We start from the raw sequence: 12,635 nt of genomic DNA, 5'->3' as shown, positions 1-12,635 counted from the left end.
TGACTTATTTGTAAATCTTACTTTGCAGAACATTATTGCTGTTTACAGTTTATCTCTATCTATAATAATATTCATGATGATAACCAAAAACAGCAAAATTGCCTTAAAATAACCAATTCCGAGGAGCAACCTAACAAACAGTTGTCTGATTCATCTAAAAATTTCAGGGCAGAAAGATCTTCACCTGATAAACCATTTAACCTCTGTCAGATTTGCCCTAAATGCTTTGGTTTTTGAGTTATAAGCCAAAAACTGATTTTACCCCAATGTTCATTTTTAGCCATGGTGGCCATCTTGGTTGGTTGGCCGGGTCACCGGACACATTTTTTAAACTAGATACCCCAATGATGATTGTTGCCAAGTTTGGTTAAATTTGGCCCAGTAGTTTCAGAGGAGAAGATTTTTGTAAAAGATAACTAAGATTTACGGAAAATGGTAAAAAATTGACTATAAAGGGCCATAACTCCTAAAGGGGTCAACTGACCATTTCGGTCATGTTGACTTATTTGTAAATCTTAATTTGCTGAACATTTTTGCTGTTTACAGTTGATCTCTATCTATAATAATATTCATGATAATAACCAAAAACAGCAAAATTTCCTTAAAATTACCAATTCAGGGGCAGCAACCTAACAACGGGTTGTCCGATTCATCTGAAAATTTCAGGGCAGATAGATCTTGACCTGATAAACAATTTTACCCCTGTCAGATTTGCTCTAAATGCTTTGGTTTTTGAGTTATAAGCTAAAAACTGCATTTTACCCCTATGTTCTATTTTTAGCCATGGCGGCCATGTTTTTTTATGAAATTGGAATTAAAACACAAACTTTATTCTAGATACCCTAGGAATCAATCAGATGAAGTTTGGTTTGAATTGGTTCAGTAGTTTCAGAGGAGAAGATCTTTGAAATAGTTTACGACGATGACGACGACGGACGCCAAGGGATGGCAAAAGCTCACATTTCCTTTTGGAAAGGTGAGCTAATAAAAATTGAATTGAAACTATTTGTTTAATAAACATTTTAATTAGAAAAGCAATGGATTTTTTTTAAATTCACTACGCACTGCTAACATGGATAGTGCACTCATTTATACACTGCAGAATGTCGAGGCGAATGGTCTACGGTATATATAGCATGATAGTGCCATTAAGTTCTGCACAAATATATACAATTTACAAAGGAATCAGCGGGAACAATAGCTGTTTTCTTTTCTTTGATTTTGTATTGAAGCGAATCGGCCTGTCGATCATTATAAATTCCGGAAAACACTTCATGCAGTTCCGCGAGGAATTATTGCCTCCTCCCATGAATCGGTATTGAGCTTTTACTTAAAACATTTGAAGTTTTCTCAACAAGCAACAAAAATTACCCGTATTCTGAAACGTCTGTGAAAACCGCTATAATGACAATTGACGTAAATTTTGTATATTTTGTTAAATAATGTTAAAATCGTATGTGGGGACATTGTATCGGACATTATAGTTTTATCCGATATCTCGTATTTTAGATTAAATTTATGAGAATTTACTATCAAAATATTGATAACTTTTTGTACTTTTTTCCCTTATATTTTATTTTATGTAGCGAATAGCACTGTATTAAATAAACATCACGAAAAAACAGAAAAACGTAACCCTACGTCAATTGGGTTTGAAGGGGACAAGTTGTCGGACATTTTTATTCGACTAGAATAAAAAGAATTTGTTATTAAAATCCCTGATTATTGCATGAGGCAAAAGTGTGAGCTTTGTACAAAATACTAGTATAATAATTATTTACTTACGACATGGTGATTGCTCTGGTGTCCCTTTTTAATTGGACAATTTAGAAAAATGACGGCAATATTTGTACATGGGACACATAATTTGTATCATCTAGATCCTTTTCTCTCGAAATTCCGTCTTTTCAAAGAAAAAACCGACATTACACCATCGACCAATTATGTAGTGCTTGTTCTAGACAGACTTTTATATCGTTTGGTGGAATCTTTTATATGCTTTTTACAATATTCCGAATTTCCCAAAACTTAAAGTGTAACGCGGGACAAGGAAATAATATTAAAAAATGAAGGTTTAATTGATTTTCACTTAATGAAAAAAGTCTGTTCCATATACAAAATTGCAATATTCTGAAAGTAGAATTTAAAAGCTTTAAAATGATATATAACACTTTAGAAGATCACTTTTAATGTTTATTAATTAATGACTTGAATGTGTCTTGTCCGCGATTTCACTAAAATAACACCAGTATCGTGCGACGTTTCTTATGTAAAAAATTGATGTTATGACATGTGCAAATTTAAATACAATCTTGAAGCAGTATCAGCTTTGAGGAGCCTGTAATGCCTGGTTTATTATATTCCAAAGCTATGCGTTTGCGCTTCTGACAAGTCAGCCAGACAGGATCAATTTATATTCTGAGAGAATTTAACGGCACCACGATAATTGCTATAAACTGTTGTATTTCAATAAACTGTCTTAATTTGCATCATGTCTGATGACGTAGACATGATATAATTTTAAGTGCTGTTCTTATCTATGAATTCATGCATATTCAATAGCTATATATGCAGGAGTGTAAAAATCACAGACTGGATAATGACCAGCCATTACACACGGTTATTATTTCATTTACCAATGTTAAAAAGAATTAATCAACTTAAATTAAAAGCATACCATAATTTCTAATTTTTTTGTTTCTGAAAAATCATCCAGCCAAAAATGAAAATAAAGCTTGGCAGCAAAAACTCCTCTTCCTGAATCCCCTACATGTTCTTCTTTCAATAGTTCATCTCTGGCAATGAAGAGTGTTGGTAGAGTCTTATTAATAGGTTTCAACTCGAGACTATATTGGGTACCGTTCTTGTGAATATAAATTTTCCAGTAGTGTAATATAATGGTCACGCGACAGTCTGACTTGATGGAAGTAGTGATCCTGACATCTTCCACCTTGGAGTATCTACATATAGAATTCATAGTATCACCCACTCCTGATGCCATCAAGGTCACAGTGCAGTTCTGACCTGTACAGCTACACAGTAATGCTACAATAAAGAAAAAGTTACAAAAACTGTGTTCGAAATATTTTTTTACTGACCCCAATGTATTCCATTAAAATGACAATTCTACAAATTAAACGTGATCTCTACATAAATGAAAATTCAGATTAGTTTAATATCAACATGATCAAATTAACATTGCTAAAAAAGAGGCACAAGATACCAAAGGGACATTCAAACTCGAAAAATAAACTGGAAATGCCATTGTTATAAAAGAAAAATCCCAGCAGAAGACAAACAATAAGAACACAAACATAAAAAAGGAAACTAAAGACTTGGCAAAATTTGAGTGATGTTGGAATTTTCAAGTTTGGTGAAGATATGTTTGGCATCTAAATATTACCTGTGAAAAAGTCCATTCATCAGTAAAATACATAACAAGAGGCTGTCACAACGACAGCAAACCGGATTTATTAATATTTATTTGTGTCCTGGCAATATCACAAGAACCATTACTGATGAATGGTGAAAGTGAAAATCGTCAATATCAAATTTGACCTCCATTTTGTCATCAGTATCAACATCTTAAAATTTGAAAAGCTTAGATTGAATGGTTCATGAGTAAATGCAACAACGTGAATGGAAACGCCATTTCACAATCTTTCAAGAACCATAACTCCTGAACGGTAAAAGTCAAAATCGTCATTATTGAACTTGACCTCTAATTTGCCATCAGTAACAACATATAAAAATTTCAAAAGCTTTGGTTGAATGGTTCATGAAAATATGCACGGACACGACTGGAAACACCATTTTTCAATCTTTCAAGAACCATAACTCCTGAACGGTAAAAGTCATTATTGAACTTGACCTCTATTTTGTCATCAGTAACAACATATTAAAATTTGGGAAGCTTTGGTAAAACAGTTCATGCGTAAATGCATGGACACGACTGGAAACACCATTTTTCAATCTTTCAAGAACCATAACTCCTGAACGGTAAAAGTCAAAATCGTCATTATTGAACTTGACCTCCATTTTGTCATCAGTAACAACATATTAAAATTTGGGAAGCTTAGGTAGAACAGTTCATGCGTAAATGCACGGAAACGACTGGAAACTCCATTTTTCAATCTTTCAAGAACCATGACTCCTGAACGGTAAAAGTCAAAATCGCCATTATTGAACTTGACCTCCATTTTGTCATCAGTAACAACATATTAAAATTTGGGAAGCTTAGGTAGAACAGTTCATGCGTAAATGCACGGACACGACTGGAAACTCCATTTTTCAATCTTTCAAGAACCATAACTCCTGAACGGTAAAAGTCAAAATCGCCATTATTGAACTTGACCTTCATTTAGTTGTCAGTAACAACATATTAAAATTTTAAAAGCTTTGGTTGAACGGTTCATGAGTTAATGCACGGACATTTGATTGCCGCCCGCCCGCCCGCCGTACATCCCCAAATCAATAACCGACATTTTTGTCACAAAAATCCGGTTAGAAATGGAAATATATGTATTTTAAAAACTTTAGTCTGTATATCTTCAAATAAAAAAAAATAATATTCAGTTTTGACATGATCATGATGATTATTGATGTTTAAAAATTAACATCTAAATGAAACTAAGTGTTGGCAACAACAACCACACAGTGCAGGGACTATATACTCAACTTTCATGCTAATAAAATAAAACTTTAATGAACTTATCATATATATACTAAAAAAGCTTTTTTTTATAGGTTATCACAATGTGACATATGTAGCTTTTGAGTCTGATATAAAGATCATGTGTGATACTTTATAATATTATTAATTCGTATATTTTAACTAACTTGATTTGTTCAGGGAAAGTCACATGTTAAACTATATTTTCGAAGGTACATGTAGATAGAAAACTGCAGATAGCAAAAAGCATATTGCACAGTTATTTTTAGAATATCTAAAAACCGACATACTTTGTGACATCATGTAATGAATTTCATGTTATTGTTAAAAAGTTTGATAAAAAAATACCTATGATCGATTAATTGAAGAAGAAAAACCTTCAAATACATAAGATGTATAAAAAAAAGCATGAAAAAAAGTAAATGATAGTTAATGTCTAGGAGACAGTATACAAAGTATTTATTAAGTTCCAAATGACGATTTTGATACAAATATAGTTGGAAATTAATAATATAACAATTATAGCCTACATATGAGGTCAAAACAGGATTTATCAACCAAAAGATTTAGTTTATCGACCTAGCACTTCGTCCTCAGTCAATATACTTCATTCAGGTCAATATATCCTTGTATCGACCGTATACAAAGGCTAGAATTGTATAATATTTGAATTATTACCGCAAGAAATATATCATTTCAAAGATTAGACAGTAATACTGATTAGAGTGCATCTCCCACTAAATTTGTCTCCCTTAAAATTAAAATACCTATTAACATTTTAACAATATATATATGGCTTTCTTGACAGTGACATGTACATTAGGTGATCAAGCTAAAGAGCTAATTTTAGAAAAGAAATGATATTTCATGAAAAGGTTCTTTACATTATTAAATAGCTCTTCGGCTATGACAATTGTTGATTATAATTTAATAATTTAGTATACATGGTATACATGGTACCGTATATAAAAACAATTTAATAAATGTACATAAATTTTTATTTTTTTTTCTTTGAAGGAAAAATTGGGCCTATTATTGTGAACCCAATTGTACCTTTCCATAGATTCACCTGATAGTTACCTGTCCATTCAAACTTTAGGCAGTTCTATTGTCCCATTGAACAAATACAATAGGTATTGTTCTCTGTGTAGTTTATTCACTCAGACCTTTAAATTTATTTTTTTATTTTTTTCAAAATTGAATAAACACAAAATCACATGCGTTCTTAATGGTAGACCTGTGATTTCTATCTATTTAGCAGATAAACTTTTTACTCAGGTAGATTAATCAATGAGTGATAGATTTCTCTTAGAAGAAATCTAAAGGTCCAAGTGAATAAACTACACAGAGAACAATACCTGTTGTATTTGTTCAATGGGACAATAGAACTGCCAAAAGTTTAAATGGACAGCCTCACTACAGGAAGTGTACACTACAACTATCAGGTGAATCTATGGAAAGGTATAATTGGGTTTGCAATAATTTTCTTAGTAATATACTGACCGACTTTAGAAACGCAACACTAGATTATTCTTTTAAAAATTTTGAATGAATATGTCACCGTCAAAAGCAGTGACTGCCTGTAACAAAAGCCACAATGATTGTCAAAAAGGTCAACCAATTCTGTTCGACATGTTTCTGATTTTGCCTTTGTACCACACATTACAACGAGTTTTGGCAATTATGCGGTTGAAACATAAGGGCTTTTATTTAAAGTTTTTATTCCGTCGATTCTTTGGCATTTCAGTTGATGATAAACATTTATGGTATGAATCTGTGCACAATGGCATTCTGCAATTTGAATGGCAGTTGACGTAGCAGTCGTAAACATGTCTCGCAATTGACGTTGCGTTATCAAATTCTATTGACATTGCAATGTCCCTACATAATGATCTGGTCATTGATGGTCAGAAACAAATCCTGTCTACCTGTATCCTTGTTGGAAGGACAGTAAGACGAGTTTCTTAAGTTAATCTGTATGTTTGCCGCACGTTCACGTTTTTCTGTTTGCAGATTTATTATGGGCTGATTCAGTTTTTTTTCCTCAGTCTTGGCAATATGAAGATGCAACATTTCTAACTTATTAAAGTGCGGTCAAGGATTGAAAGAACTGTTTCACGATGCAAAACAACCAGAAACTAGAGGCTCTAAAGAGCCTGTGTTGCTCACCTTGGTCTATGTGAATATTAAACAAAGGAAGCAGATGGATTCATGACAAAATTGTGTTTTGGTGATGATGATGTGTTTGTACATCTTACTTAACTGAACATTCTTGCTGCTTACAATTATCTCTATCTATAATGAACTTGGCCCAGTAGTTTCAGTGGAAAATGTTAGTAAAAATTTACAAATTTTATGAAAATTGTTAAAAATTGACTATAAAGGACAATAACTCCTTAGGGGGTCAATTGACCATTTGGTCATGTTGACTTATTTGTAAATCTTACTTTGCTGAACATTATTGTTGTATACATTTGATCTTATCTATATATAATATTATTCAAGATAATAACCAAAAACAGCAAAATTTCCTTAAAATTACCAATTCAGGGGCAGCAACCCAACAAAGGGTTGTCCGATTCATCTAAAAATTTCAGGGCAGATAGTTCTTGACCTGATAAACAATTTAACTCGTTGTCAGATTTCCTTTAAATGCCTTGGTTTTTGAGTTATAAGCCAAAAACTGCATTTAACCCCTGTTCTATTTTTAGCCATGGCGGCCATCTTGGTTGGTTGGCCGGGTCACCGGACACTTTTTTTTAATTTAAATACCCCAATGATGATTGTGGCCAAGTTTGGTTAAATTTGGCCAAGTAGTTTCAGAGGAGAAGATTTTTGTAAAAGTTAATGATGACGCCTCACGCCGGACGCAAAGTGATGAGAAAAGCTCACTTGGCACCTTTGGGCCAGGTGAGCTAAAAATCTTTTATGGCTTTCAAAATTTCGCTTAAAGAAATTCGTGCGGCTTTTAACAATTGGTATGTTCTATAAACACAGGTAAGTCAGATGTTGATTTTTTCTAAAGAGAAAGACGTATGGTAAGCATGAATAGTAGTTGTATGATATTTAAACATGATTTGGTAAAAACAATCAACAAAATGAGTGTTGTGTTTTTGAAGTCAGTCAGTATATGTAATATGCATGCTTGCAATGTGTCTTCACCAGATTAGACTTCCACTAAATTTTAAAATGTAAATTATCTTATATCACAAAACCATGAAAACAGGAAACTTAAAATCAAAATTAAGTTTATTCTTAACAAATCAACCAAATTCCAGATATGCAAGCCAAAAACTACATTTTACCCCGATGTTCTATTTTTAGCCATGGCAGCCATCTTGATCGATGGGTGGGGTCCTCGGATACATTTTTTAAACTATATACCCTAAGTATTTTATAGGCTAAGTTTTGTTTTAGAGGCGAAGATATATGTAAAATTACAAAAATTTACGAAAATTTATAAAAAATTGTCTTTAATGGGGGTCTCTTTGGGGGATTCTGATCCCAGATCCCGCTTACTGTTTTGTCAGATTCACTTATCCCACTTTCACTATGTACATAAGCAATTCTCATTTTTTTGTCATTTCCTGGGTCCTGCTAGACCTCATTTCCCGTTTTCACGACACAATAATTTTACTTTCACCCGTCACGCTTAGACCCTAATGAGACCCACTTTAATGGCAATGACTCTTAAAGGGGTGAATTGACAATTTTGGTCATGTGGACTTATTTGTAGTTGTAGATCTTACTTTGCTGAACATTATTGTTTATCTCTATCTAATATTAATATTCAAGATATTAACCAAAAATTCATTAAAATTAACAATTCAGGGACAACTCAACAATGGGTTGTCTGATGTGTCTGAAAATTTTAGGGCAGGGTCATTGCAAACATTTAAAAAATGATACCCTTTAGGTTGATTTAGACTTAGTTTGGTTTAATAATTAATTTGGCCCAGTAATTTCAGAAGAAATTATGCTGTACAAAATCTCACACAATCTCATTGCAGTAGATCCAAACCTTTACCTTTTACCACAGCCAGTCAAAAACACCAGATTCACTAATTCATTACAATACCAAACATTTAGCACAATCTTGAACAGATTACTTCAGCTTTTTTCAATTCACAGTTGTACTGTGGAATACTGTGGAACTCACTTCCACAGAACACCATCAGTGTTAACTCCCTGGATCAGTTTAAAATACTGATCCATTTAAACTGATCCAAAGTCAGTATATTTAGATATCCAACCTGTTTGTAAATATATGTAAATGTTTAAATTTTTGTTTTGTTTTTGCACAAAATTATTTTTGAATTATTGCACTCATAAATATTTGGCCTAGCCAAGATCAGATGTGCATTTCATATTGAGTCTATGTTATAGGCTTGTAAAGACAAGAAGATAAACTTTTGTTACAAATTTGAATCAGTTTTTACAAGACTCTAAATGCAACACCAAAGATAGATATCATAAGAAAGTTGGTAAATCAATACCACCGCTAATAATAACAACAGACGGAGTCGAAAAATTTTGAAGAATATAAAGCCATTTAAAACCATTGGGCCAGACAATTTACCAAACATTGTCCTGAAAAACTGCTGTAAACAACTAGCACCTGGGCTGCGACACATCTTCAAGCAATCCATAAACTCTGGCACTCTACCTACTAATTGGTTAAATGCAAATATCACTCCTGTATTTAAAAAAGGAAATATAAACACACCAGAGAACTATAGACCGGTTTCTCTTACCTGCGTTACCTGCAAGCTACTTGAGCATATTATATGTAAACACATCCTGACACACCTTGAAAGGAACAACATACTTACATCACTCCAGCATGACTTCCGTTCAGGTTTCTCCTGTGAAACACAGCTTCTAACAACGATGAACAATTTATTCCAACTTCATGACAAAGGCCTGCAGACTGATATAGTAATACTAGATTTCTCTAAAGCCTTCGATACGGTCCCACACAAAAGACTGTTAGCCAAACTTGAAAGTTATGGTATTGATGGTCAAATACTAAATTGGCTCAACATGTTCCTGACACAACGATCTATGAGAGTCTTGGTAGATGGCGAAAATTCTGACTCGGTAGGTGTAGCATCAGGAGTACCTCAAGGCACGGTATTAGGACCGCTGCTGTTCTTATGCCACATTAATGACTTGTAAACCTGAAACTGTCAAATCTCAAGTCAGAGTATTCGCAGATGATTGCCTTCTATATGGGAAAGTCCAAACACAACAGGACCACCAACTACTACAACACAACCTTGTTCATTGGAAGAATGGGCCAAAAATGGGGTATGAGATTTAATGCCAAAAAATGTTACCTGATGAGCGTCAACAATAAATTATCTCATTTTTATAAACTGGACAATCACATCCTGCAACAGGTACAACAAAATCTGTATCTCCGTGTAATTATCTTAGATGATCTTAGGTGGGGCCCCAAACCGCCAAAACCGTGAAAAAGGCCAATTCCACTCTAGGCTTCTTACGACAAAACCACCGCCACTGTCCTAAAGGATTGAAGGAAACAGGCGTATATAGGACTTATCCGGTCACTTCTAGAATATGCGTCCATAGTCTGGGACCCTTACTTAATCAAGGACATTAACTCACTTGAACGAGTAGAGACCAGCAGTGCACGTTTCATCAGTGGGGATTATAAAAGCAGAGATTAAGGAAGTATAAGGAGACTTATGAATGAACTAAAACTTCCAACACTGGAAAACAGACGTCGTCACAGTAGACTAACTTTTCTATACAAGGTGGCTGGGGAGTTGGTACCAGCTATACACTCAGTATTAGTCAAAGAGAGACCAAAACGACAAATTAAATCAAAACAATATAGGGACTATAAAACAACATACATTGTAGACAAATTTGCTCAAAACAACAGCCGGTGCTTCAACTTCGGTGGCTCTCACAACGTTGGACTAATTTTCCAGCGACCCTCTCCCGTTGCCACTGATGCCATATATGTGGGGGAGGGTAGGAGGTGTCCTGATCCCGAAATCCCGGGATTAAATACTAGAAATTCCGAGGTCCCGATATTAAATAAATTTAAATCCCGACATCCCGAAATTCGAAAAAAGAATTCCCGGAACCCGAAAGGGTCAATCCTGAAATCCCGAGCTTAAAAACATCCGATCCCGGAGGCCCTAAAGGTCCTATCCCCCCTCTATACTGGCCCTGCGACGTATTTATTCAGATTCAGATTCAGATGGAATAATATTGTTTAAAATTATGTTTGTGGAATTGTGCAACTATTGTTAGTATTTTCTATGAGACTATGCCTTTACTTACACATCAGGAAACAAATCCATTCTATTCTCATTTTCAGAGTTTCAGCTTCTAGAAGATGAAAAGGCGGGAAAATAAAATGCTGGTTATTTCCCCTTTGCTAGAAAACGATAGCTGCGGAACCGTAGCTCTTATAGGTCCTTATGTTATTTTTTGACTATTTGCGGACCATAGAAGTTTGAAATGATTTGTTTATTATAAATAATACATGTATAGTCAAGTCATTAATATGTACCATCATTTAATCAGAATTAAGCATCATCATCTGCAGAAATGAATCTTTTATATTTGCAACTGCATATACATGTATTGCATACATACATAGTATTAAAGTTTGCCTCTTTTAAAAGTATTGACAAACATAATTTTTTTTAAAGGGTTTTGGAGCCACTGAAGGCCCAAGAAGCTATAGAACAAATAATGCAAAATCATGCTTTCTGAGTGTTCCGAAGACCCTTTCATAATCTGAAAATGCAAGTTTTGTATTAATAACTTTTTGACACTATTTTGGTCTCAAAGCAAAATGTATAAATTCAGTGTAAGACTTAAGTTTCTAGGGACAACATCATAAGACCAATGTGCATGATACAGTAAAAATGGAATTCACATAAATGTAGTTAAGTCTTGTATTATTAAAAAATTTGGGGAAAAGATGAATTTACGAAGAATCTGGTGCCATCTCATACTTTCGATTAGACCTGTTGAGTTATTTATTTTCAATACATTGCCAGTCAGGTAATTTATTTTCAAACTACCACAGAACAAACCATTTATTTTTATGATTATCATGGCTGAGTTATCTATTTTCAAAATCCTCCTGCCCCCCCCCCCCCCCCCCCGAATATCAAATGGTCGTCCCCTTATCAGGATTTTAATAGTACTGCTTTTTTTTTCATGTGCTGATTTATTATGTGTACCTCTTTTAATTTTAATTAAATTAATATTTAATATCTGTGAAATTTGGGTTGTCTTCTACATTTTTCATTTTGATATCGTTTTTGAAAAACATGTCTTTTGGTGTCTTACATTTTATAAATCTTCCGCATAAACTGTGATCCATTATTATCAATCTTTTGAAAAGTATTCATATATTATTGTTAAAATTGAAATATTCATACTTCTTATACGTTCAGGTATTTCACATCCAATTTTTTATGGAAATATTCTTTATAAAGCACAAAGGTGTCAGTTTTCACCTCAAAAACTAACAAAACCTTTGAATAGACTTATGAAGAAGGGATATAGTTACGATACTGTTGTCAGGTCATTAAAGATTGCATATTTTGGCGTTAATATTGATTCACTTATAGGGTCTTTGCATCGGAACTAGACACATTTATTCAAAAACCAGTTGTTGGCATGACACGAGTTATGTTCTTCTCATATATGTTATGATGGTATAATACTAAACCTCTAACGGGAAGGATTGTGTCTGATGTTCATATGATGAAATCATAATCTTTCAGTCAGTTTAATTGAAGTCTGGAGCTGGCATGTCAGTTAACTGCTAGTAGTCTGTTGTTATTTATATATTATTGTCATTTTGTTTATTTTCTTTAGTTACATCTTCTGACATCAGACTCGGACTTCTCTTGAACTGAATTTTAATGTGCGTATTGTTATGCCTTTACTTTTCTACATTGGCTAG

At 33.7% G+C, this 12,635-nt stretch overlaps 1 protein-coding gene across 1 annotated transcript in view; it reads right to left on the bottom strand.

Annotated features, from left to right (window-relative positions):
• LOC143071837 (polycystin-1-like protein 2) overlaps positions 1-11,129 on the bottom strand; it is a 76,463-nt gene extending 65,334 nt beyond the window's left edge. Inside the window, exons 1-2 of the mRNA XM_076246441.1 lie at positions 10,991-11,129; positions 2,678-3,045 (exon numbers count right to left, since the gene is read on the bottom strand). Coding sequence (XP_076102556.1) covers positions 2,678-3,045; positions 10,991-11,021 — 399 coding nt within the window. The 5' untranslated portion in view covers positions 11,022-11,129. The remainder of the gene's footprint in view (positions 1-2,677; positions 3,046-10,990) is intronic.
• Positions 11,130-12,635: the final 1,506 nt, after the last annotated feature.

Source organism: Mytilus galloprovincialis, chromosome 4, assembly GCF_965363235.1.
Source record: "Mytilus galloprovincialis chromosome 4, xbMytGall1.hap1.1, whole genome shotgun sequence".
Classification (NCBI taxonomy): domain Eukaryota; kingdom Metazoa; phylum Mollusca; class Bivalvia; order Mytilida; family Mytilidae; genus Mytilus; species Mytilus galloprovincialis.
The sequence above is the reverse complement of the archived record's forward strand: the minus strand, read 5'-3'. Positions and strand labels throughout refer to the sequence as shown.